Genomic DNA, 26,019 nt, shown 5'->3' with positions numbered 1-26,019 from the left:
TCAGACCCCTCCAGAGAGCCTTCAGCCTCTCTGGGCAGCTTGAGTTCTGAGCAGGAGCCTTTCACAACTGGGGGAGGGGAGGGGGAGAGAAGACCCTTCCCCCTCAGCACAGCTAGGGGGCGTCATCAGCACCAGGCAGGGTGGGCTTGCCTCCCTGTTCCCCTACAGAGGCTTGCCCCGCCAGTGTGGGTGGGGCTGGGATGTTCAAACCCTTCTCTCTTGGTTCAGCTTTAGAAGCAGCTTCTGCCCCCCCTCCCAGTGAGAAGCATTTCTGAGGGGGGGGAAGCCCTTGGAAAGGACAGAAGCTCCCCCTCCATCTGCAGGAATTTTTGCATCTGGATTGCATTCCCCCATCACCCCTTTCCCAAGCTCCAGATGTTCTCACCTGGTCTGGGGGAAGGCCGAAGCCCCCAGAGTGTGCTGGGGGGGGGCGTGATGCTGGTGGAGTCAGGCCAGCCCCTTTCCACCCCAGAGTGGGCCTTTTTCAGGGCCGCCACAAACGGTGACCTCTTCATGGAGTTCTCTCCCAGGAGGGGGCGTTAGTTCCAGAAGAAAAACAACTCAGAAATAACCAACTGCTGCGCCATCACTACAAAACATCGCTATGGCCAGGGCTTTTTTGCTCATAGAATGCTCAGAACGGAGTTCCGGCACCTTTTTCTTTTACCAAAAAAGCACTGGCTATAGCACACAAACCAGTTAAAGCCCTTCAAAGCACCTTACCTAAACCCGAACCCCCAGCAGCCCAAGGGGAGAAAAAAACAGGGTCACCCGCAACATGCGTGTAAAGGGCTGAAGCGGCTGCGATGCAGGAGAGACGGGCGGAGGAGGGGCAGGGCTCACCCCCGAAGGAAAACCAGCAGCCGGAAGAGAAGATCCGATGAACACTCCTTAATCTCCCCACACATACGGACAGCCACATTCCCCCCACCCCACCCCTGGGGAGAAAGCATCCTAGACCAAGCCAAATCCAAAAATGCCAGGAAATTCCTGGAAACTTGGCATTTAGACAAATCAGTCATCCCTAGATAACATAGAGATAAAGCAGATTTATACGTCAGAGAATATAGGAAAGCTAAGAAGGGAACAAAGAAACAAAAAGAACAATCCTAATTAGTGGCCCAGATCCAGAGAAGCCGGCTTGAACACCAGACGAGCAATATCTTAATAAAGAACCGCCAAAGAGAACACTACACCCACCACCAATAAAGGCAGGTTTATATTTATACTGAATATAAACGGAGAAAACCCTACGCTTACACGGATGTTACCTAATCGGGTCATGAAATGTCTGCAAGAAACCAACCAAGCTCAGAGAGCACCAGGGACCCCAAATTCAGGGGACTCAGACCCAACAGTGCAGACTTGAGGTTTTGGGGGGGGGTGCCCCAATGGGCATCACTGTACACCTACAGTATTTCAGCTGGGTGGCGTTTGCCAGGAGGCTGACCCATCCTTCCCACACAGTTTCTGGGCTTCTTCCCCCTTCCCTGCAACCCAGACAGTAGCACCAGATCATCCAGGCTGCTGGTGATAAATGGTTAGCAGGTCAAAAGGTAACAAATCTCCCCCTCCCAGGACTTTCCTGGGCTTCCCCTCCTCGGCTTCCCTGGGTTGAGGGAAGGCTGCCGAAGCTCAGCAAATGGCCTGGCCTGGCCGGCCCTGAGCGAGAGCCACTGACTCAGGTGTCCCGGCTCGTGGCTTGTGGCTCCTTGGGCACAGCAGGCTCCTGCTTGACACTTGCCCCGGAGCCAGCCGTCTGGAGATAGATGTGTGGGCCCCCCCTCGCAGTAGGTGGGCACAAGGGAGGGAGGGTCTGGGTCTGACCCCTGCGTGGGGTTCTGTGATGCTGGGTGCAGTCCTGTGTATCGCTCCCTGCCCCAGCTGCCGGCCCCACTGTTCCCTGGCAAGCAGAGATCAGAAGGGGGGGGAGGGAGAGCAGGCATGGGAAGACCAACACAGGGGCTGCTGGCATCTCTAAGCCTTCTGCAGGTGGGCAGCCCAGCTCCTCCGTCCGGCTCTTCTCCTCCCAGCCCAGATGTAGGCCAAGGGCATAGCAGCAGCAGCAGCAGCCTTGGAACTGTGGCTGGCCGGCTGGCTGGCGAGTCACCCTTCACTCGGCTCCCTCTGGCTGGCCGGGCCTTCCCTTGTCCTCTTCAGCACTTTCGGCTGGGATGGGGGGGCGGGCAGTGTCTGGTATGGGCTGGACCCTGTCTCAGGAATCGTCCTGGAGGTTTCCCTGGGCCGGATGAAAGGTGCCCACCTGCAGCGACTGTAGAGTGGGCTTTGCTGTGCCCTTGGATCGCCCTGCGCTGTGGCCGCTGGCCGGTGCCACAACCCCTCCTGGGCAGGCTGGGCCTGCTGTGAAAGGGCTACTGGCTGGCAGGGAGTAGAGAGGAGGGTCCCGAGCAGGGGCTGAGGCCCTTGGGATGCAAAAAGTGGGGCTGGGGGGAATCTGACCCCTTCCTCCTTCCTGTTTTTCAGGATTCTGTGGAGAAAGAGGCCTATGTGAATCCACAGAATCCCACAGGTCTTCGGCATCTTCAGTTCGCCCCAGACCAATGACTGGCCAGTCTTTCTTTGAGGCCCTCCAGAGATGGACCCCTCCCCACGTGGACTCCTGAGCTTTCCCAACAAAATTCTCCAGGACAGGCACCTCTCCTTAGTTGGGGGTGGACGCTGCCACCAGGGTCTCCCCTCAGCCACCACAGAGGATGATCACAGACCCTCCCCCCTGGTGAGTTTTGTGGGTGGGGAGGGGGCAGAGCTGCCGTGTGTCCTCTTTCCATAATCCTCGACCTCGGCAGAGCAGATCCTCTTTGCCTGTCTTCGTAGGGCTCAAGTCCCACCTGTCTCTGTGGCTCTCCTCAGCATCCCTTCCGCATCGTGCAGACCAGGGCTGCACACACAACTCCAGGGGGGCTCCGACCAGGGCAGCAGAGACTGGGACTGTCCCTTCCCCTGGCCTGGACACGTTTGACCCAGAGCTCTCTTCATGAGCGGAGGGAAGGGAGCCAAGGCATCTCCAGGAAGGGCAGAAAGCCTAAACCTCAGGCTGAGTCCAAAAATAACCACCAAGTAAAAAGGAAGCCAAAGAGAGTGTAACTAATGTTTAATTGCAGACCGCCAGAGTCGCTCCCGAGTGAGATGGGCGGCCTCCACAGGTGATACATACACACAAATAAGAGAACTCAATAAATCGGTTTGTCTGGAGAAAGTGGTGCAGACGTCCCGGTGTTGATGGGCAGAGGCAGAGGGCTCCTTCCCTGCCCTCTTGAGAAGGGAAATGGGGCCCGCTATTGGGCAGTGCCCCATGGTCACGGAATTGCACACGGGTGCGTTTGTGGTTGTGCCCAAAGCTGGACTGAGGGGCAAAAGCAAAATGGCGGCGCCCATCCCAAATAGCATCAGGCGCGAAGAGCAGCCCTGCTTCCAGCTGCAGCGGGGGCTGCCAAGGGGAGGGGACTGCAGCCTGGGAAGGGGGGAGGGCAAGGGGGGCACCCTGGCGCCCGAGGCTGCCGAAGTTGCAGAGCAGGAAGGGGAGGATACATTCTGCAGTACTGCGGAACCGCCACAGAACCCCGATCCCGTCCATCGGCTTCCCTCGGAGCGCAGCTGATTCAGGGCTGCGGAGGAGGAGGAGGAGGAGGAGGAGGAAGGCCCGGCAGACGCCGACTGGGCGTGGGCCTCCCCAAACGGAAGGGGCCAGGCTGAGCGGCGCCCGAGACGGAGCCCACGGAGCGCTTCTTGGACCTCAGGTGATCCGGGCCCGGCCGCCCCATTCCCGGGTAGCTGGAAGAGAGCGCAGCGGGCGGCCAGCAGAGCAGGGGCTGAGCGGGGCCGGCGTGAAAATACCCGGAACCGGGGCCAAGCGTGGCCCCAGCTGGAGGGTGCTCAATCTCGGGGTCCCCCGGGGGAACTGCCCGGGCCGCCCGCGGAGCCAACCCGAGCTGCCCCGGGGTGGAGGCAGCCGGAGGGCCGGGGGATAATTGAGGCAGGAAAAGCAGCGCCCGGTCAGCTGCCTCCGTCGAGAGCCCAACCGCCTCTGAGCGGGACCCGCCTGGAGCGGCTTCCCGGAATGTTCACCCAGAACCTTCGGGCTTGGCGGTCGCTCGCCCGCGGTCCCTGAAACAGCCTCTGGGGGCTTTTACGGTTTTAGGGCTCCCCCCCACCCATCCTATCTACGGGCTGGGATTGTCCTCCCGCCAGCCCCGGCTCAGCTCTCGCCTTTAATCAGCCCGACCCCTGCGGCTCCCTTCCCGCCCACCTAACGGGGAAGCGGCTGCTCGGCTTCTCGGGCTCCGCGGTCTCTGCCGATGCCTCCTGGCCTTCCCCTGGGGGCGGCTTTTCCCCCCACCCAGCCCCGCTCCCCGACCCAGACCGCGCCGCGCACACGAAGCGGCCCTTGGAAGCGCGGCTGATTCACCGGGAGGATGCAGCCGGGGCGTTGAAAGCAGCCGGGGCTGCCCAGGAAGCCTCACTCACTCGGGGGGACCCGGGCTTTCCACAGGCGGCCACTCCCGCCGCTGAGTGTGCCTAACACAAACACCGGGGGACCCGGAGGCCCCGCCCGCCCTTCGGCCGGGAGCGTATTTCAGACTTTCGCATCGCCCCTTCGGGCGGCTCCCAAGCAAAACATAAAAACCACTTTTATGTACAATAAAATATTGCAACCAAGATATTAAAGAGAAAAATATTAGACACCCCCCGCCCGATAATTAAAATTACCCCACCCTATCCTAGCCCTTGGGGGAAGGGCCAAGTCTCAAGCGGTTTCTGGAAGGTTAAAAGGAGGGAGGGTGCTCCATAGGGTGGGGGCTGCCAGGGAAAAGGTCCCATCGGAGAGCAACATTGTGAGGGGAGGGACCAGAAGCTTGCTGCCCCCCTCCTCCTGATCTGGTAGCGTTCAGATGTCCTTAGGGAGAAAGAGTCCTGCAAATCACCAGTTATCGTGGCATATATTTGTTACAAGCCAGAGTTTGTTATAAGACTGGAGGCTGTATAAATGTTTTCAGTGAATGAATATGAATGAATGAATGAATGAATGAATGAATGAATGAATGAATAAATGAATGAATGAATGAATGAAAAGAACAAGCCGCTTGAATTGCATTGGGAAAGAAACTTGGAGCCGGTATAGCTCACGCTACACAGGTATAATATGGGTATAACATGGGTGAATCTAAGGGCACCAGTCATTGTGTGTCCTTCTGCATACTGGTTCAGTGGTAATTTCTGAGTGGTCTTCAAGGGCAGTCCCATGGAGAGTGTGTTGCAGTGACCAAGACATGAGCCAAGCTTCCGGCCCAGAAAGAGTGAAGTTGGCACAGAGGAGAAGTCTGTGCAAAGTCCTCCTGGCAAAGTCCTCCTGCTCTTTGAGGGCTCTGTGAGTCCAGCAGGACCCCAGATAACATGCCAGCGAAGTCCAGGAGACCACCACCCAATCCGGAGTAAAAGAGGACATGTCATCTGCCCCTGGGGGGCCCAAAGCCCGGAGCCCCCCTGCCTTTGCAGGGTTCAGCTGAAGCTGCTTCGGTGCTCTGTCCAGGCCTGAACTCAGACTGAAAAGGCTCAGAGAATCCGCTCACCCAGGGCCCTGGGGCAGCTGAGCATCCCCACCTCCTCAACAGCCTTCCCTAAAAAAACAGTGGGGGGGAGGTTGGGGACCGGACAAAGGTTGTCCAGTACTGTTGGGTCCAAAGATGGCCTCTGGAGAAGAAGGTGAGTCCTGCAAGGCAGGTAGGAGCACCCTGTCCCCCGAGGGCATTGACTGCTACTTGGACCCACTCAGGGGGGAGGGCCATGGGTCGGGAGCACGGGTGGCCGTTCCCACAGCCAGAATGTCCACTCCCTCAGGGTCAACCTCCTCTGACAATGGGGCTCAGACCCATCTTAGTCGCTGCCAAAGGATCTGCCCAGCGGAGTGACTTTATCTGAGAGGAGAGCAGCCCCCCCCCCCCCCCCGCAGCCCTTGGAGACGCTTCTGAGTGCCCCCAGACCCACAGCCAGCCAGGTCCCCAAGAGAGGTGGAAAGGGGCTGGGGGGCTGGGGCTGGAACAGTGGGGGCTGCCTCCTTGAGCCAGAGGAGATCTGGTGCCCAGGAAGGGCCGAGATGAGCTTTTGGATGGAAGTCACAAAGGTTCTCCGGCACAGGAGAGCCCAGAGCCCTTGGCTGCAGAAGGCAAAGTGCTTCTCCACTCTTTGCCAGACAAACGTTTGCTCACAAAGCCTCCTCAAGCAGCTGCTAAGAAAAACCAGCCTGAACTGGTGGAAAGGGTGGGGGCAGGGCGGTGGGAGGGGTGGAAACTCCATTGGCCTCCTCCCAGCAGAGACCCAGAGCCACGGCTGGCTGGCAGGAAGGGAGGGAGATTTTTAAGAAGACTGGACAATCACCTGTGTGAGACTGTGTAGGTTCTACTGCTTGGGGGGGGGGGGCTGCACTAGAAGATGTCGAAGGTGCCTTCTACCTCTACTCTACTCTACTCTACTCTACTCTACTCTACTCTACTCTACTCTACTCTATTGTAATATATAAATGAATAAAGTAAATAAATGCCCACCCTGCTTATAGCAGCATGCACAAAGACCGTGTTCCAGCGCATCTCGGGTGAAGAGAGACCCAAGCTGTGCCCAGGGCTGATGTCGGCCTCCTGCCTCTTCCTGCAAGTTAAACAGATGCAGCTGTTTAAAGCTTCGGAATAAGAAAGCAGTGAGGGAGGCGACTTCCCTTCTGGCTGATTCAGAGCTCCAGAATTGTTTGCCTCTAAGGCTGTTAATAAGGTCCCAAAACACGACGAACTTGTTAGGCCTGGGGGAGAGGAGGCTGTGACTCGCTTAGCTCTCCCTTGGTGATGGTTGTTCCGTCTCTTGACTGCCGCTGGAGGCTCCCCTGGGCCGCCTCGGATGCTCTGATCGGCCGGGGAGGGCCTTTTCTCAGCCGCGGTCGCAAAGGCTGCCGTCCAGCAGACAGAAAAGGGGGTCTCGATGAGAGACATTTGGGGGCGGACGAGACAGGAACGGAGCTCTTCAACTGTCAGCGCACAAGGTGAAGAAAAGGGGCCGGCGCAGGAAGACGGAGGGGGGGCGGGGGAGAGAGGCCTCGTTTGGCCACGCACAGAGCTTGGCAGCTAGACAGCAATTTGGCAGGTTGCTAATTAAGAGTCGCTGCGGAGAGGCTGTGCTTCCAGTCTGGCCACCTGCCTGCCTACCTACCTGCCAGTGCAAGCCCAGCTGCCCAGCATATGCCAGGCAAGACTTCACGGGGAGGCTGGCAGAGAAATCAGGGACTGACCCGTGGCTGGGAGTTGCGGCTGCCGTTCGCAGTTGAAGGAAAGCTGCTGCTTAAACGAGAGGCGGCGTCCTCCTTGCGGCGCCACAGGCGGGGATCATGCAGCCGCCGCCGCCGCCGCCGCCGCCCTCGGAGGGAGCCCAGGATGCGGAGGGCAGCCGACTCCAGGAAGTTCTGGGTGGGCTCAGCCTGGAATCGGGCTGGGAGGAAGGGGGAGCAAAATGCAAGCCCAGCAAACTCCGTAGTTCATCCTCCGGATGTTGTTTTTTTCTCCCCCGCCTGCGAGGTGAGCCAGGTCAGTTGGTGCTTTTGAGGCAGCCCGGAGCCCCTCTTTACCTCCCCGCTTTGCTATGAGGAGGGAAAGAAGCCAGGGCCTCCCGTGTCCAGCCCCTTGCCCGCGTCTGATGTCCTTGGGGGTCTCGATCAGCTCCTCGGGCTAGAGGACAATAACCAGCAGCCTGGTTATGGGGGGCGGGGAGGAGCGGCTGCGAAGCAGTGGGGCAGGCAGCCTGCTAGAATCGCGGTCGTGGTGCGGGGTTTCCAGCCACGGTTGGGCAGCTGGGGTGATCTGAGGATCCTGCCCTGAGCAGCGGCTTGGACTGGAGACCCGTCCAGTTCTCACCGCGCAGAGGAAGAGGCAGGAGTCCTTGACTGTTCTGGCAGACCCGCAGTGAAGGACCGGAGCAGTGATGGCTGCCCCGCGGCCGAGAAGGGAGGAGGAAGATTTATTAGACGCTGCAACAGGAAGGTGCAAAACCCAGAGGAAAATAAAGCAGGCTGTGAACTTTCAGAAGAAGAAAAGGAACGACTGTGGAATGGGAAATGAGGGTCAGGCAGCCCACAGTCCGGCTACGAGGGTCAAAGCATCTGTGCACTGACCACACCGATCCGCTTGTCAAGCCAGGGTCAAGGATCAGGAGTGTGATAAACTGACTTCTAAAGCAATTATCTCCCGGGAGACGAGTGGGCTTCCTTGAGTGGTTGCTGGTCACTGTGAGATCAGGCTGCTGACCAGATAGACCGGGGGGGGGGGGGGGCGGTCTGATCCAGCAGGATTCGGCTTTTGTTCTCATCTCTGTTAATTCTTCTAGGGAGGAGCGACGCTGTGACAAACAGCTGCGGCCGTTCAGCATCGCATGAACTGCGAAGGCATCTCGGGAGCCCGAGGACTCGCACAGACATCCATTCCTCCCTTCCACGGAAGAGGACCAGGAAAGGAAAACAAATTTTGAATGACCAGATACTGATGTGCCATCCGGGCTCTGCCACCCTGGCACAGGTTATCTACCTAACGGATTGCTGGCCCTCCAGGCATGAACTCCTGAGGACCACCTGAGGACCGAGCGGGGTTTGGCAGAAGAAGAGAACCTGGCCGAGAGGCATCGGGTTGACGGTTTACTGGAAGCTTCTCCTCTCCCGGCTTCTTCCCACTGGGATGCTCTCCAAACGTTTTGTTTTTCTTTTTCCTTGAGCGGTGGGGGCGTTTGCAAACAAGGTCGCAGTGGCAGGTGCCCACCGTTTCTACTTCCCAGTGATGTTTCTGGGGCCAATAAAGGAGAATATCTGTATCTCGGGGTTGACATGAGGGGTCCTGTGTGCTCTCTGAGGTGGGTGGTCTTTCATGACCCAGACTAGGCAACATCATCAAATGATCATCATCATCATCACTAGAACTGATGATTTTACCTAATTTGGGTCACGAAATGTCTGCAAGAAAACCACCCACCTCAGAGAGCACACAGGGCCCCTCAATGTTTGTGGAATCCAGTTGCCTACTAAACATTTTTAATTAGATTTTTTTCCCCAAAGCTCAGAAGGGCAACTATGGCAGTTCAGGGAAGGGGCTCTCTGGGGGCCTGAAGCGGGGCCCCTGAGCCAAGACTTTGGACGAGCATTTATTGCGTGCCCCTCCGCAGCCCCCCAGCTCTTGAACTTCACCCTGACCCCTGCAGGGCCTGGGGGCGAATCTTCCAGGGAAGTCCAGAAGAAGAAGCAGTAGCCGCTGCGCCAGTCTTGGGGACACCTCGAGGGAGTCACTGCTCTGAAGCTCAGCAGCCCCCACCCCAAGCCCCCCCCCCCAGAGCACAACTGGCGGTGACGGAGCACCTGTGCAATTGCAGGTGGGCTCTGGCCAGGACAGGCAGGGGCCCAGGCTAAAGGGTCCCCTGCTAATGAGCCCTCCTCCAGGAGAGCCCCATCTCCCCCCCCCCCGTGAAGGGTGACTGCGGAAAAGCACATTGATTTGTGCTTCTTAGATTGTAAGCCGCCCTGAGTCTTCGGAGAAGGGCGGGATATAAATGGGAATTTTAAAAAAAAGACTCGAGAAAGGGAAAAGAGCAGGGTGCACCCAGGTGTGCCCCCCCCCGTGGCTGTGCAGCCAGTATTTACCGAGATGCCACCTGTCTGGATGGCCAGACCCACCAGCCCTGGAGTGAAGCAGCCAGACGGTCCCTGAAGAGCGTCTCCCAGCAGCACCCGAGCAAGCGGCCAGCTGGCCGAAGCGGAAGGAAAAGCGTAGCTCAGGCTGGGTTCAGAAACAGACCGGACCGAGCCCAGCCTGGAAGGGAGGACACGTGGCCCCACCCCACCCCGCTGTTGACTTCCTGCCTTCTCTAAGCTCTGGAATAAACGCACGGCAGCAGCTCTTCTGCTGGGACAAAGCTTTAATGGCAGCCTGGGCGCAGGGGAGGTGCTTCCCTCCCCACACCCCCTCTCCGCGTGGGCTAGGTGGTGCCGGCGGTGGTGGCAGCGGCAGCCACCTCCATAAGCACAAAGCTCTTGACATGGTGGAATTTGCTGCAGGAGAAGTCCACGTGCAGCTGCATGGCTCCTGTGCGCCGAGGAGTGAACTCAAAGTAGATCTTCGACCGCTCCCCGGCTGCCAGATCTGCCACGCTGGAGCAAAGGGGGGGGGGAAGAGAAGGGGGAGGGGAGTGAGCTTCCTGGTGGGAGGAGTCGCTTTGGGATAGTGAGCCCAGCCCCCCCCCCCCCCCCGGTCAGCTGAGAGCCAGATGGGGAGAGTGGAGAGAGTGGCCCTGGGCCCAGCCCCAGAATCGCCAGGCTGGCCTCTGCTGCCCACTCCCCCCCAGGCCCACATACTTGATCTTGATGGCCTGACCCATCAGGGTCACCAGCAGCACACAGTCCTTCACGGGCTCAGGAAGGGGGTTGGCGTAGGAGATTTCCAGCGTGGCTGGTGTGTTGGCAAACACCCTGGGAGGAACCTTGGGAGGAGAGCAATGGGTCAGGCGCCTCTCCCCAGGGCCACAGAGCAGGGCTCTCTGGTGCCCCTCCCCTCCCCATTCTCAGATGCCAGGCAGGGCTGAGGAGTGGGGGTGGATGGGGCGGCTAGAGGGTCTCTTCATTCTTTCAGTGGAGGTAACTTTTTCTGTATCTGGAGCCCTTTCATCTTTAGCACAAATGGGAGCCCTAAAAAGAAGACCCTCATCCCACTTACCCTCCCCCCTCGATCCACAGTGGGAACAAAAGATGATCTTTGGCTGGCTTTGAAGAGCTGGAGTCAGAAACTCATGGCGGCCAAACCATCCCTTTTCTCATCTTTAAAATACACTGAAATGCCTCCAAATGATCCAAAATCTGAGATTCTGCAAGATAATGGCCAGTTTTTGCCAGTTTGGGCAAGTTAAGGATGGAAATGGAAGCCTCCTGTTCCCTGCTGGGAACCCAGAGGAATTGCCAAGCTGCCAGACCCTTTGGCTGCTGAGCGTTCAGCCAGGGCCTCGGCCACTTTCCTGGGCCTCCGGAGGCCTGTTCTTCAGCGGGCTGAGCCCAAATCAACTTGGCTTTCTAGCAGAGAGCAGAGCGTGCAGCTCAGCCAGCTTCGTCTGCTGCGTTCAAGGAGGCCAGCCCCAGCTAGGAGATGGCGGGGCCAGCAGTTCCAGCATCTCACACGGGAAACCGCCCGACAGAGCACAACTCTGGGTGGACACGTGGCCCTGAGGGGTCCTTGGGACCAGAGACGGGGACCGATGGAGATGCACCGATGGCCACGGCCAGGCTCAGGGCTTGAAGTTCTGGCTGCAGACAGCCTCCCAACATGGGGTTGTGTGTGCGTGTGTGCGTGTGCAAGAGCTGCTTACCACAATGGAGAGGTTTGGGCTCTCCAGAGTGATGGCCTTCTCCACCAGCAGCTTCACACCTCCGGGCACGTCGCACAGAGCGGTCACCAGCAGCTTCTTGTCGTCAGTCAGAGAGTTGCCGTAGTGGCCATAGGTGATCCGCAGGGGAAGGTACTTCTCTGGAAGCCAGGAGACCCCAGTCACAGGCCTGGCCCGGAACGGGCTCTCCCCTTCTTCTTCTCCTCTGCATCGGACCACTCAACTCCCTCCCCCTCCTCCCCTCCCCCACCCTCCCAGTTCTCCCCAGGACTCCTCCGCAGGCCGGGCCAACTGAAGATGCTGCCTCCCCAGGCGCCCTCCTCACTCCCAGGCCGGAGTCCTGCTCCGCTGCCCAGACGCCGGCTGGTGGCTGCCGGGAGCCTTGCCCTGCCTGCTGGCTGGCGGGGGGCGGGGGGGCAGGAGAGAAGGGGCGGGCAGGGCATTCCCGCGCTTGGCTGAAGCTCTCGCTGCCTCGGGATGGGACCGGCGGGAGCGGACGGCTCCCCCAGACGCGCTGCGCCTCGGCCGGCGGGGTACCTTCCTTGCCGCCCAGGTGGAGGCTGGTGGCCTCCTTCAGGATCTCCTTAACGGCCCGGCGGGTGTAGAGGACGCTGGAGACGCTCAGGTGGATGGTGACCGTCTTGGGGGAGTTGGATAGGTTGGAGAGCGAGAGGATCAGGTTGACGTCCTTCCCCAGCACCGGCGGCTGCGTCAGCTTGAACTTCCCGAAGAGCTCCGGGTGGGCCATCAGCTGGGAGGCGGCCGCTTCTGAGGCGCCGGAGCCCGAGAGCTCCATGCAGGCTTTCCGGTAGACGCTTCTTTCCTCGGAGGAGCCTGGGGGGAGGGAAACCAGCTCAGTCCCCCCCCCCAAAAAAATGCTCTTCCCCGGCGGGGACCCCGAAGGGTCCGGTCTCCGTCTGGGAGCCTTTCGGAACCGCGGCTCTTTCCCGCCGGCTAGCTCGGGCCGGGCGGCGGGAAGAGTCGGGGCGATCCGGCTGCTGGGGGGCGGGGGCGGGGGGCATTCTAACGGGCCGTTCCGAAGCTCCTTTGGCGGAGGCGGGAAGCCCCGAACGTCGTGGCCGCCTTTCCCGAAGCCCTCCGGCTGCCTCTGGGCCTCCTTGCGCCCCCCCCCCCCGGAGAAGTGCTGGTGGCTGAGCCCCACTGGCCGGCCACAGAAGCCGGCTCCTCTCCCAGGCGCCGGAGGGAGATGAGGAGGCAGAGGCCGCGTGCAGGGCCAGCCAGGTTCCCACCCCAAAGGCCTCGTCCCCCGAACTCAACCTGAACGTGTGTCTGCAATGTTTGCATGTTGTGTAGACATTTCAATTATATTGACCCCCCCACCCGGAGCGCCTTCTGCAGAAGTCCCCAACTAGGGACTCGGTAGGAGAGTCTGAGCAGGGGAGCGCCGAGGATCCCTAAGTTGCTTGACGTGGGGGCATTTCCCCCCCCACCACAATGAGTAAGCGCTCCTTTCCCTGCAGGTGGATGATTGTGTTGCGGAAGAGCAGGGAAGAAGCGGGGGGGGGGGAATCTGCAGGGGAGCCAGACCACTGCCCCCCCCAGCTGGGCAGCCTCCTCTTCCTCCCCCTGGGGCCCAGGGGGTTCGCCTGGAGGGCAGCCAGCATCTTCCCTTTTTTCTGGCTTTCCCAAAGTGGGTGCATAGGGAGGTCCGAGAAGTGGTTGGACTGTCCAGTTGGGACTGCCCAACCGCAAAGCAGGCGACCCTTGGCCTGACTGCAGCCCCCTTGGAGAAGGGAGTGGAAGCGTCCTGCCAGGGCTGCGCTTGGACACCGGCCAGGGAGGAGGTTGATCAGACAGCTGATGGTGCAAAGGGGGTTATGGCAACCCAGGCAGGGGCGCGGGAGGGGCCACTGGAGAGCAATCCTGGATGTGGGATGAGATACATTCAAGCTGCTGCTTGCAGCAGGATTTATGCATTGGAAATGTGTGATGTAATTAAATCAACTACAGGCCACCCAACATGTAGGGATTCCGGCTGCCCCACAAGATAAAAATAAGAGAAGGCAGAGAATGGTGTCCCAAGCGCCCATAACCCACTGCTGCAGCCCCCTCCTCAGCCAAGGCCTGGGGTCTCTAAGGCAGAGGGGGGTTGGGCAACTGGGACCCTTGGACCCTATTCCCAAGACCAGCCCCTGCCTTGAAGAAGGCACACTTCCTCGGCCCTGCATGGTGCCAGAGGCAGGATCCAGATTGGGCCCAGGCTACCAGACTTCCCAGTGGGGTGGAGAAGAGCTGCCAGCTTCAAGGGGGCTTTCAAAGGCCTCCCCAGAATTTTGAATGGCATCAGGGAGCTTTGGGGAGCCGGTGCTGGTCACGCAGCCAAGGTGATATGTGCTTTGCTCACAAGTGCCTGACACATTTTGGGCCCCTGTAGCTTCAGAGCGGCAGGTGTGGAAGGCCCAGCCCGGTCCCTGCCTTGCTGGGATGCTTCTGGAGCCAGGCATGCAGGTGCCAGGCATTGGGCAAAGCACCCCCGCCTCCTGTCTCCCTTCCCTCCCCCTCCCAGCTTGTAGACTGATCACCTTGTCCCTGGTCTGAACGCTCTTGCATTAACAGCAGCCCAGCAGCTCTCCAGTTGCCTTCTGCTCTGAACTCCACGGTTTCCCCTGCCTGGCCTGCTCATCAAAGGGGGGGAGGGCACCTCGCATCCCCTGGCAGATCTCTTGGCTGCCCCAGCAATGCCCTTTGCAGGACGCTCCCCCCTCTGCTGCCATTCTGCCGGTGCTCTGACCTCCCACCTCGGCAGAGATTCCTCCAGATGTTGGGATAAATGTCAGCCGGAGGGACAAAGTGGTGGGGGTCAGTTTCACTGGAGGTCTTGCAAGAGAGGCTACTGGATACCCCTGAGCAGGTGACCACCGCATCCCTTTGAACCCCGACTCTTGGACCGCCCTTCCGCAGCCCACCTTCAGGAAACTTGTAGCAGTTGGTCACGTCCACCCGCTGGTTGCTGCCCACGGCTTTCGTGCTCAGGGCCTTGCCGATGGAGGAGGTGTCGCAGTAGGCCCTCACCCGTTTCCCGTTGCTCTGCACGACCCACCGGTTGATGTCGGCATTCACCTCAGTGAAGACGAAGGCCGTGTCGTAGTTCAGCCTCACGTCCCCTTGCTTGACTGCCATGACCGAGGCCGGCCCACACTGGTAGATCCCTGGAGGAGGAGGAGCACGAGGAGCACGAGGAGGAGCACGACGAGTGCTGGGGCTCTGGGAGGACTAGAGCTGCACTGGGGCTCCAGCCAGTGAGGGGGGCAGCCCACCTGGACTTACCTTGGCTCCTCTCTTGCGGGGTGGCATCGATCACTTGCCAGCCGGAGTACGCGTTGCCCAGGTCCCTCCGGACAAACCAGCTTTCGTTCCAGACGTGGTAGTCCCTGAGGATGGAAGGCAGAAAGGAAGGCAGGCTGGAGCCCCCAATAGCCCTTGCGGTCTCCCGCCCAGAGGAAGGATTTTGCCCGTGAGCCCCCTTCCCCCCCCACAATGGTTTTAGGGCTGGAAATGTCTCCCAGCCACAACTGAGCCCCAGTCTGCTCTTTCAGTACTTTAGAATAAAATAGAACAGGATAGAATAGAACAGGATAGAATAGAATAGAATAGAATAGAATAGAATAGAATAGAATAGAATAGAATAGAATAGAATAGAATAGGAATAGGAATAGAATGGAATGGAATGGAATGGAATGGAATGGAATGGAATGGAACAGGATAGAATAGAATGGAATGGAATAGAATAGAATGGAATGGAATGGAATGGAATGGAATGGAATGGAATAGAATAGAATAGAATAGAATAGAATAGAATGGAACAGGATAGAATGGAATGGAATGGAATGGAATGGAATGGAATGGAATGGAATGGAATAGAATAGAATAGAATAGAATAGAATAGAATAGAATAGAATAGAATGGAATGGAATGGAATGGAATGGAATGGAATGGAATGGAATGGAACAGGATAGAATAGAATGGAATGGAATGGAATGGAATAGGATAGGATAGGATAGAATAGAATAGAATAGAATAGAATAGAATAGAATAGAATAGAATAGAATAGAATAGAATAGAATAGAATAGAACAGAATAGAATAGAACAGGATAGAATAGAATGGAATGGAATGGAATGGAATGGAATAGAATAGGATAGAACAGGATAGAATAGAATAGAATAGAATGGAATAGAATAGAATGGAATGAATGGAATGGAATAGAATAGAATAGAATAGAATAGAATAAAATAGAACAGGATAGAATAGAATGGAATAGAATAGAATAGAATAGAATAGAATAGAATGGAATGGAATGGAATGGAATGGAATGGAATAGAACAGAGCTGGAAGGGACCTTGGAGGTCTTCTAGTCCAGTCCCCCGCTCAGCAGGAAAACCTGCACCATCTCAGACAGGTGACTGCCCAGTCTCTTCAGGGGGCTGACTGCTCCTGCCCCATTGCCGGATGAAAGCATCTTCCCGGCTGGAGGCTCCAGTCCCTGCCTGGTTGTGTGGAACCTGCCACAGGGCTAAACCCACCAGCTCTCCTCCTGCCCCAGCCAGCTGCCCGTCCTTACCACACGGAGTCTTGTCCCATCTTGAGACTCTTTCCAGAAGGATCATAGTATTTATCGATACTCAGGTTTGAGTTCGAATCGTGGGCAGAATTGAAGTTTGTGACCAGACGCGTCGGGATCCCCAAGCATCTCAAGACTGGAAGCGAGAGGAACACAGAGTGTGCCAGGGAAGCAACGCTGCCCCACCCAACGGATGCCACCCTCTGGCTTCACCTGTGGATACTCCCTTTGCCAGGGCTTACGTACCGGTGCCCGCCACGCCAGCGAAGACCCAGCACTGCCCGTACTGGACAGGCCTGAAGTTGCATTGCGCCCACTTCCTCAGGATGGCCACGCTGCCGTCCCACCGGGAAGGGTTCTCGTGGTGGGCAAAGTCCTCACTCCACTTGCCCTCCAGCACCCCATTGTCTTCATTGCCGTTGACCTGAAGGGTGGCAGAAGCCGTCAAGGAGAGGCAGAGGCGGGTGGGCCAAACCCCCCGGTGCCTCCTGTGCCCCCTTTTCTCATACCATGGAGCTGACGATGCGTCCCACGTACCGGGGGTCGCCCCGCCGTGAGGCGTCACCTGCTGGGTCCTGGCGGTGGTAGAGGCTCAGGTTCAGCAGGTGAAGGCAAATGTTGAGGATGTTCTCCTGAAACTGGAGGAAGCAAGGGAAAATTTGCCACTCAGCCTGCCATGAGGGGGAGGGCCCCAGGAGAACGCCCCTCCGAGCCTCCCCCTGCCCTAGAGGGAGCCCTGCCCCTCTCAGGCCTTGCCTGAGGGCCCTGGGGAGGTTTCCTCTTCAGCCTCTGTGAGCCCCCCCCCCACAGAGCAGCCCCTCCAAGGGCCACGGGGAGGCTGAGGTCCTGGTGAGAGGCTTTCACTGGGAATGGCAGCCCATGGCCTCCGTGGCATCGGCCCATGTGCCACGCCTGCTGGAACCCGACTTTGTGTCCAGCTGAGGAAAGACCAAGCGCTGGCCTGGGCTGCATGCAAACCTTCCGGAAAGCCTTGTCTTGGCCCATGGACTGAGACGCCTGGGGGGGGACAGGCCAGAGCAGGCCAGCTGCAGGACTCTCTTTGTGACAGCCAGAGCAGGCCGAGAGGGGCACATCCTGGGTGAGACCAGTTTGCCCTGCGTGGTCTGGGGACAGCACAAAGAGGCCTCTGAGATGGCAGTCCCCCCCCAGCCTTAAACTGGGTCAAAGGAGCATCACGGGGCCCCATAGCCCTTGCCACCCCCGAGGGCTACCTGGCCATAGTACCATCCTCGAGCTTCAATGTAGTTGGCATTGCCCACGAAGATAATGCCATTTTCATTCAGGACGTATTCTTGCCTTTCTGCCTCGTTGGCCATATAAACCAGATCCCCTGCAGGGAAGAAACAGGGGGAGAAAAGCCCCCGGCTTAGCCAATCTCTGCTTCACTCCTGACTGCCAGGCTCTCCCCACTCTTTTCAGACCAGGCTGGGTTCAGAGGCTCTGAGCCTCCTGGCAGCCCTTCTGCCTCTGGCCCCCTCCCCTGGCCCGGTGCTGAGCCCCCGAGGGCTGGTGCTGGCAGCTCAGGGCGGAATGGAGGCCGGGGGTGGCCACCTGAGAAGGGTTGTGCTGGCGGAGGTGGCAGGCGGACGCCCCTCCTCACCTGTGCACCATGGGTTGAAGAGCAGAACAAACTTCGCCAGGAACCTGATCGCCACCTGGTTGCCACAGGTCACTTGCAGGCTCAGCTTATAGCGGCCGATGGCCGCTTCACAGGAGCTGCACATGGAGAAGTTGATGCAGTTGCCGTCACCGGATGTCTGCACTGCACACCAGGTCCCTCCGACCAGTCCGTTGGACAGGGCAAATGCACACCTGGTGTGTTGGGCCTCGGAAGGGCCTGGGCCTGCCAGGGACAAGAGAGACGACACGGCGGGGGGGGGGAAAAGCCCAGTTGAACCCCACGAAGAAGCTCCAGTGGGTACCCAGCAAAGAGCCCTCCCCTCCCCCACTGGGCTCCCTGTTCCCGGTAGGGAGTGAGGCCCTCCCCCCCTGCCTGCCAAGGGGGCCTCCCCTTCCTTTCCACCCCAGGCGGTTGGGCGGGATGGGCTTTCTCCACTGGGTGCAAAGGGGCCACGGATGGGGACTGGGGGATCCAAGGGGCTCCTTGGGTGGTCCATGCTGAGGAAGGGGTGGGATCTGATGGTCCCTGGTCACCTGAGGGATCTGCTGGCTGGCCCGGGAATCGCCCCGAGGAGGGGAGCACTCAAGGGCAGAAGGGCAGCCTGGAGCCGATAAGCTTCCTGTAGCAGAATTGTGCCCCCCACCCCATAACTGTGCAACCTGTGGCATCGACCTCTCTGTGGAGGGGGCTGGGGAGGGCTGGGGGCCCTTACCCGTCTCTGCCACGAAGGCCAGTCTTTCCCCTGCTTGTGGAGCCCTGTTGAAGTACAGCGTGAAGTCCACCTTCTGCCCACGGCGGGCACACAGCTCTGTGCCAGCAAAGCCGTTAGTGTGATGCGCCTGGGAATTGCTGGGCACCTGCCAATTGATTTGCGTCGGGATCAACTCTGCGCAGCGAGAAGGAGAGACCAGCGATCAGTCCCTGGAGGGAGGGGAGCGGGCACCCCAAGTACAACCTTTCATAATTGCCCAGGTAGTCCTCAACCTATGACACCATTGAGCCCGCAAGTTCTGTTGCTAAGTGAGACGTTTGTTAAGTGGGTTTTGCCCCATTTTATGACCTTTCTTGACACAGTTGTTAAGTGAATGACTGCAGTTGTTAAGTTAGTCACATGGTTGTTAAGTAAATCTGGCTTCCCCACTGACTTTGCTTGTGAGAAGGTCGCAAAAGGGGATCGCGTGACCCCCCTCAGGACACCGCAACCGTCATAAGTACGAGCCAGTTGCCAAGCGTCAGAATTTTGATCATGTGACCACGGGGAGCTGCAATAATTTGTAAGTGTGAAAAATGGTCATAAGTCGCTTTTTTCCAGTGCCGTTGCAGCTTTGAAGGGTCACTAAATGAACCGTTGTAAGTCGAGGGCTGCCTGTGCTTTGCTCACTAATCAACTCCTCGTCCATCAGTCAGACATTTTTTTTTCAGACAGAACTGACAAGACAGTGAATAACACCAGGTCTCCTGCTCTGGAAGGGGGTTGGACTAGAAGACCTCCGAGGTCCCTTCCAGCCCTGTTATTCCACGTTCTAAATACACAGTATTTGTATTCCCAAATACAGGAGCTGCTGGGTAAGTGGATCACGTCATCTTGGAAACCTGCTGGGCAAAAGAAGGAGACCAGAGACGGACACGAGAGATTTGACTCACCCTGCCGAATGGACTATCTTAACGGGAATAAACATTTGTTTGAATGTGGCTAAAGGAACAAAGAATTTTGAACATAAAGGGGCCTTATAACAAGAAGGATAAGAGATTTAAGTAATATAGTATGTTTTATAATATATGAAATGTTAAAATAGCAGGTTGATGTAACTTTTATTAATATAAGTGAAATATAAACTGATTAAAAAGGACGTTATATCTAGATACTATAAGATAGGTAAAAAGTATAGTATTTTTATAACGCATGACAAAAATATTGGGATGATGTACCTAAATGGGAAATTTTGGACAGTTAAATGACTAATATGAAGAAATTATGACTGATAAGAATTGGATTGAATATAAGGGAACTTAAGCAAACAAAAGTTATAAAAATAGGATGCATGCTGAACCAATGAGATGAAGGTTATGAGAATAATATAAGCTGAAAAAATGTTATATAGAGAGATTATTATTTGTATAAATAAAAAATGCCTATATCCTAATCATTTATATATTGAAAATATTAAGAATTATATTTTGGCTAAGGTTGAAGAAGGAGAATACAAATGGGAGAAGGGAAGATCAAAGAAGTATATCACTAATTAATATACAGATATGAATGTGTATCATCTGACCCATCCACTGCGATAATTAAGTTTGCAGATGATACGACTGTGGTAGGTCTTATTACAGGTGGGGATGAGACAGCATACAGGGCGGAGGTACAAAAACTATCCATATGGTGTAGTAACAACAACTTGCACCTGAACATTGGCAAGACGAAAGAGATGGTGCTAGACCTCCGGAGGAAAAAGGAGGAACCTGCCCCACTTTACATCGGGGAGGACTGCGTGGAGAGAATTTCCTCCTTTAAATTTCTGGGAGTCTACTTCTGCGAAGATCTGACCTGGAAAGCTAGAAAAGCCCAACAGAGGCTTCACTTTCTCAGGGTCTTGCGGAAGAACAGGGTAGAACAACGGCTAATGACCTTCTTTTACCGGTCTACTATAGAGAGCGTCCTCTTGTACTGCATTGTGGTTTGGTATGCTGGTCTGACAGCCGCGGACAGGAAAGTATTGCAGAGGGTAGTGAGCACAGCACAAGACATTGTGGGCTGTTCCCTGACACCACTGGATGACCTCGCCAGGCCCCGCTGCTTTGGAAGAGTGAGGAAAATTCTCAGGGATGACTCACACCCTGGACGGTATCTCTTTACTCTCCTACCATCGGGTAGGAGATATACGAGTATAGCCAGCCGCACCAACAGGCTGAAAAATAGCTTTTATCCGTGGGCTGTTAGGCTTTTGAACAGGAAATAATTTTTATAAACTTTATGCAGAATTGACTTGCGAGGCCGGTGTGTGGTGCAATTAGCTCACATGGTGTAATAAGATGGAGGTTTGTTGTCACTGTGAGTTGGGGGGGGCACGAAGGGAGGCTCAGCTAATCTCAATGTATACATGGTTGTCCTTTGACAATAAAGGTTCATTCATTCATTCATTATGGAATTATCAAATATAATTATTATTGATTGTTAATTAATTATTATTGTCCTTTTTTCTTGTTAAAATATAAATCAAGACAAGACACTGTACACCAGGCACTGGAGATTGTTATAGTTAAAAACCAATAAAATAGTTATAAATAAATAAATAGATAAATAAATAAATACACAATATTTGACAAACACATCTGGGATCCCTTTTTTTCTTTTTGTTCTCCTCTAGATTTCTTTGCTTTGCCTTCACTGTTCTTTTGTCTTATGCTGGTTTTGCTTGTATTTTTTTTTGGGACGGGGGTTTTTGTTAAAAAGTTTTAACAATTGTTAAAAGTTACCAGGAGTCAGGTGGCATATATAAACTTAATGCATTATTGTGATAAAAGATATAGAACATATAAAAAGCTGTAACAGAAATCAGTGAGCGTGTGTGTCCCTGAGCCAGATGTGCACACCATGTCGGCCAACAGCCTCTCCTCCTGGGGGCAGCCCTCGACTTCCAGGTCCCGCTCCTGAGAAGTGACGGCTCTCACGCCCAGCCCAGCGGCGTTAAGGAAAGCCCTGGTGAGGGGCTGGGGCTGAGCTGCTGGGTAATGTTCCCACCCCATCATCTTCTGATGATGCTGCTCCTTCTGATGTGCTGAAGGCACATCCCCCCCTCCTCCTCCCCCCTTCCCCTCCTACCTGGGGACTTTCCAGAGAAAGGCAGATTTGGCAAGGGCAATGATGGGGGGCCCCAAATTCCCCCAGAGGCATGGCCCTGGCTCTTTCGGGTTGGGGGGCCTGGGCATCTGGCAGGGAGCAGGCAGCAACTGGCTGCCAGGAAGACCCCACCAGGAAACTGGGGCCAGAAGCCGGCTGTGTGTTTGTGTGTGCCTACAAGAAAGCATGCTGCTTTCCCCCCCCCCCCCGCCCCCAGCTCTGACTTCCCCTCCTCCCCCTCCCCTCCCCAGGCAAGGAAAACCAAAAACATGGAAGGTAAGAATTGACCTCCGACTGACAAATGAATCGCCCTGTGCCGCCCTGTGCCGAGGGAGCAGCAGTAGCAACCACTCTGGCATGTGCCCCGCTGAGCTGGTGGGACAGTCCTCTGCCCCAAAGGGGGGGGGGCAGAGAGGCTGCGGGTGGGGGGGACAGACACTGGAGGAGAGAATATCCCAGGCCTGCAGTGCCTGGCAGGGGCCTGGCCCAGCCGCCCGTGGCACCACAGCACCCTGGGAACCGAGGGTCCCTTTTCTGGGAGGAAGGCAGTGCCACGAGCCAGCCTGGCTTCAGTCCGTGACCTGGGGGAGCGTCGTGCCGGAGGGGTGGCTTTAGTCTTCCCAGGGGCTCCTCCATTGCCCAGACCTGGTGCCAGGTTCAGTCTCCGGTACGGCTGGAGAAACTCCTTCGGGAACTGGGCTAGGACCTGCCAAGGGAGCTCCTCACGCCACCAAGGGCAGAGGTGCCGGGCAAAACCATGGCTCCCCCGGTCTCTCCTGGGCAGCCGCGCGAAGGGAGGCCCCCAGCCGCACTCACCTGACATGGCTGCTTCTTCTCTTCAGCACTTCAGCCGGGGAGGCTCTGGTGCATTCCTTCGGCGATCCGCCACTGGCCCAAGTGAGATGCCAGGCAGCTCTGCTGATGCCTATAAAATGATCCAAGGGCAATTAACCGGTTCCTCTAATAGGCGCAGCACCAATTTTCCTCCTCAGTGGGAGGTGTGCCTGGGGGGGGGAGACGAGGCTGTCCTTTTTACTCAGAGGAAGCACATTCCCGGCAGGAATGCCAAACTGGATTTCCTCGATGGAATTCTGCGGCCAAGAGTCACCCCCACACACAAGGCAAGGAAGTAGGTGGGGAAGAAGAGGCCGCCAGAGGAAGTGCGAGCGGCACCTGCTCAGGTGTGCCCATTCTCAGGGCTGCCACTTCAGACAGGCTGCATTTACACCCGATTATCCCTCCACTCTGGGGCAGGAGCCTGTCGTTTCCACACCCTCCCGTCCTCCTCCTCGTTCCTGGGAGTTCGGGGGGGGGACACACACGAGCTGCCCTGCTTCTCCTCCCCTGGGGGGTCGAGGGAGAAGAGCTTCGGGGGTGCTCCAAGCCAGAACACGACAAGAGGCTGAAAATCACCCAACGAGCCTCAGGACCCCCGGCCTGCAAATGCCTTTGTACCGCTCCCACACGGTGCCCATCATTGCCTGCCCCTCCCCCCAGATTTTCCTTGTCAGGGTTGGGAGGGAGCAGGGGTCCCCTTTGTCTCCTCAGCTCACTGACGTGGCTTCTGACCCCCGTGGCCTTGGCAAGAATGGGAGGAGCCGTCTGGCCTGAAAGCTCTGAGCCCGGGCTGGGATGGTGGGGGATGCTTGGGGTGGGGATTCAAGGGTGCAGGAGCCCCTTCCGGGCTGCAGGGCCCGTTGCCGAGGCCCAGACTCTGGAGGGGAGAGCAACGGCTCCCTTCTCCCTACCCACAAAGTCCTACAGGTCATCGTTTTGATTTGGCCCTTCCCCGCTTGACATCTGGTTCTGTTCCAACCTTCACCCAAACAAAAATGAGGGTTCTTTCTTTCTTTCTTTCTTTCTTTCTTTCTTTCTTTCTTTCTTTCTTTCTTTCTTTCTTTCTTTCTTTCTTTCTTTCTTTCTTTCTTTCTTTCTTTCCCTCCTTCCTTTCTTCCTTCCTTCCTTTCTTTCTTTCTTTCTTTCTTTCTTTCTTTCTTTCTTTCTTTCTCTTTCTTTCTTTCTTTCTTTCTTTCCTTCTTTCTTTCTTTCTTTCTTTCCCTCCTTCCTTCCTTCCTTCCTTTCTTTCTTTCTTTCTTTCCCTCCTCTTTCTTTCTTTCTTTCTTTCTTTCTTTCTTTCTTTCTTTCTTTCTTTCTTTCTTTCCCTCCTTCCTTCCTTCCTTTCTTTCTTTCTTTCTTTCTTTCTTTCTTTCTTTCTTTCTTTCTTTCTTTCTTTCTTTCTTTCTTTCTTTCTTTCTTTCCCTCCTCTTTCTTTCTTTCTTTCTTTCTTTCTTTCTTTCTTTCTTTCTTTCCTTCTTTCTTTCTTTCTTTCTTTCCCTCCTTCCTTCCTTTCTTTCTTTCTTTCTTTCCCTCCTCTTTCTTTCTTTCTTTCTTTCTTTCTTTCTTTCTTTCTTTCTTTCTTTCCCTTCTTTCTTTCCCTCCTTTCTTTCTTTCTTTCTTTCCCTCCTTTCTTTCTTTCTTTCTTTCTTTCTTTCTTTCTTTCTTTCTTTCTTTCTTTCTTTCTTTCCCTCCTTTCTTTCTTTCTTTCTTTCTTTCTTTCCCTTCTTTCTTTCTTTCTTTCTTTCTTTCTTTCTTTCTTTCTTTCTTTCTTTCTTTCTTTCTTTTCTTTCTTTCTTTCTTTCTTTCTTTCTTTCTTTCTTTCTTTCTTTCTTTCTTTCTTTCTTTCTTCCTTCCTTCCTTCCTTCCTTCCTTCCTTCCTTCCTTCCTCTTTCTTTCTTTCCCTCCTTCCTTCCTTCCTTCCTTCCTCTTCCTCCCTCTCTCTCTCCCTCTCCCCTAGCACACCACTGGGTTCTCCTGAGTCCACTCAGCCTAGAGCTGCTTTCGGCATCACCTTCTTTCTCCCCACTGTCCTCTCACATCTCCAAACCACCAAGCCTCCCCATCTGAGGTGGGGAAGAGAGCTGGGGGGGCTGGCCCCATATGCCTGCCGGAAAGCCCCCTGACCCCCAACTGCCTCTTGGACACTCACCACTTTCTGCAGTGGATCCAGCTGTGCTCTTGCAGGTGGGATCCTCCAGGAAACACCTGCCCTCTCCTCCTCCTCCTCCTCCTCCTCCTCCTCCTCCTCCTCCTCCTCCTGCTGGTGCTTAGGCAGTTTTGGCTGTTGTTTCAGTGCCAGCTCACTCCACCCCCCACATTACCTGCACCAGTCTGGGGTGCTCAGCCCCAGTAATTCCTTCCCACTCTAGGGCTCCTTCGAACTGTGCCTTTGTGCTGCAAAGTCCCGAGACTTGTCGCGCTTCCCCCACCCACCCCACAACAGACAGGCACACACGCCTTTGTTGCCGGTAGACCTGCTTGCCTCAGCTGGTCAGGCCCTCCCCTCCCCAGGGTGTTTCTTGGTATCTGCCTGGCTTGCCTTTCCAGTTTGGGAATTCAGCCACTGAGCTGCGGCTTCATCCTTGTTTATTTCCTGCCGACTTCAGAGGAAAACACTTTGGCTTCATCTAAATGTCACGCAGGATCCTGGAAGTCTGCCACGGTTGGGCAACCCGGGCCTCCTTCCACGCCCCACTTAATGGGCCAGATGTGGATCTGGGTCCTTCTGAGGAGGAAGTTGGCGGCTGCCCTGCCTTGCTTTCTGAGTCACTGCGTGGGGTGGCCAGGTGAGTCCTCTGCTGGAAATGCCATCCCCAACAGTCACCCCCTCCGTCCCCCCTCCACTCCCCTGTGCCCCATCCTCCTCTGCCCACACAGCCTGGCCACCCTCCTTCCTTCCTTCCTTCCTTCCTTCCTTCCTTCCTTCCTTCCTTCCTTCCTTCCTTCCTGACAACCAGGTGAGCTGCAATTACCTCTTCCCAGTGCTGGGATGCTGGCAGGCAGCCAATGGCACACACTGACAGCTGTCGCCTCTTGCCTGCTCCTCCTGTAGTGAGCCTCGTTGGGAAGCTCAGAGCAGCCCAGGGCTCCATCTGCCTTTCGGGGCCACGAGGCAGAGCTGCCAGGGGCCCAGAACGCCGGAATTCCGAGCTTCCCTCCAGTGTGTCCCCCGGCCCCTGAGATGCCCGGAATGCAGGCGCTTTTCCCAAATGCTCTTTCTCTCTCTCCCGGCATCCATCGTCTCCCTTATGGGGGGGCTGGCATCCAAGCAGGACAAGTGGGAGCCTTTGAAGGGGGGTGTCTAACCCTCTATGCACCCCTGAAGCGCATAGAAGAGGCTGCTCTGCAAGTGCGAAGGTGACACGACTGACCCCAGCCATATTCTTGCAGCCCCCTGCCTCGTTTTGTTGAAACGGTGCCGTGAGTGGTTGTCCTGTCCACGTTGTTGAATGGTAGCCATTATTTCTCTCAATTCTGCACCAATCAGACTGTACCCAGAGGGTTATGATATGTTTTGAGCCTTGGGCATTGACAAACTGGACAGCCCTCAAGATCAGAGAGGGCTTGGAAGAAAAAGCTGAAAATAGTCTGTGGACAGATTTAGCAGAAAGAAAGAAACGAGGCCAGGGGGAGACCCAATAGCTGCCTTGAAGTACCTGATGAGCTGTCACACGGAAGACGAAGCAGGCGTCTTCAGAGATGGTCTAGGTAG

At 56.1% G+C, this 26,019-nt stretch overlaps 1 protein-coding gene across 1 annotated transcript in view; it reads right to left on the bottom strand.

The window, feature by feature from the left end:
* LOC308665554 (uncharacterized protein) overlaps nucleotides 1–22,307 on the bottom strand; it is a gene marked incomplete at its 3' end in the record, with an annotated part of 29,067 nt that extends 6,760 nt beyond the window's left edge. The window contains exons 1-22 of the mRNA XM_081323614.1: nucleotides 22,287–22,307; nucleotides 18,342–18,515; nucleotides 17,609–17,851; nucleotides 17,220–17,338; nucleotides 16,497–16,625; nucleotides 16,234–16,411; nucleotides 15,988–16,123; nucleotides 14,695–14,798; nucleotides 14,334–14,576; nucleotides 11,944–12,240; nucleotides 11,389–11,546; nucleotides 10,388–10,512; nucleotides 10,023–10,183; nucleotides 9,677–9,714; nucleotides 8,657–8,828; nucleotides 7,911–8,023; nucleotides 7,625–7,724; nucleotides 7,292–7,488; nucleotides 6,561–6,660; nucleotides 3,738–4,045; nucleotides 3,176–3,472; nucleotides 2,264–2,379 (exon numbers count right to left, since the gene is read on the bottom strand). Coding sequence (XP_081179740.1) covers nucleotides 2,264–2,379; nucleotides 3,176–3,472; nucleotides 3,738–4,045; nucleotides 6,561–6,660; nucleotides 7,292–7,488; nucleotides 7,625–7,724; nucleotides 7,911–8,023; nucleotides 8,657–8,828; nucleotides 9,677–9,714; nucleotides 10,023–10,183; nucleotides 10,388–10,512; nucleotides 11,389–11,546; nucleotides 11,944–12,240; nucleotides 14,334–14,576; nucleotides 14,695–14,798; nucleotides 15,988–16,123; nucleotides 16,234–16,411; nucleotides 16,497–16,625; nucleotides 17,220–17,338; nucleotides 17,609–17,851; nucleotides 18,342–18,515; nucleotides 22,287–22,293 — 3,515 coding nt within the window. The 5' untranslated portion in view covers nucleotides 22,294–22,307. The remainder of the gene's footprint in view (nucleotides 1–2,263; nucleotides 2,380–3,175; nucleotides 3,473–3,737; nucleotides 4,046–6,560; nucleotides 6,661–7,291; nucleotides 7,489–7,624; nucleotides 7,725–7,910; nucleotides 8,024–8,656; nucleotides 8,829–9,676; nucleotides 9,715–10,022; nucleotides 10,184–10,387; nucleotides 10,513–11,388; nucleotides 11,547–11,943; nucleotides 12,241–14,333; nucleotides 14,577–14,694; nucleotides 14,799–15,987; nucleotides 16,124–16,233; nucleotides 16,412–16,496; nucleotides 16,626–17,219; nucleotides 17,339–17,608; nucleotides 17,852–18,341; nucleotides 18,516–22,286) is intronic.
* Between the last annotated feature and the right edge of the window lie 3,712 nt (nucleotides 22,308–26,019).

Source organism: Vipera berus (genome assembly GCF_964194415.1).
Source record: "Vipera berus genome assembly, chromosome: 3".
Taxonomy (NCBI): Eukaryota; Metazoa; Chordata; class Lepidosauria; order Squamata; family Viperidae; genus Vipera; species Vipera berus.
The sequence above is the reverse complement of the archived record's forward strand: the minus strand, read 5'-3'. Positions and strand labels throughout refer to the sequence as shown.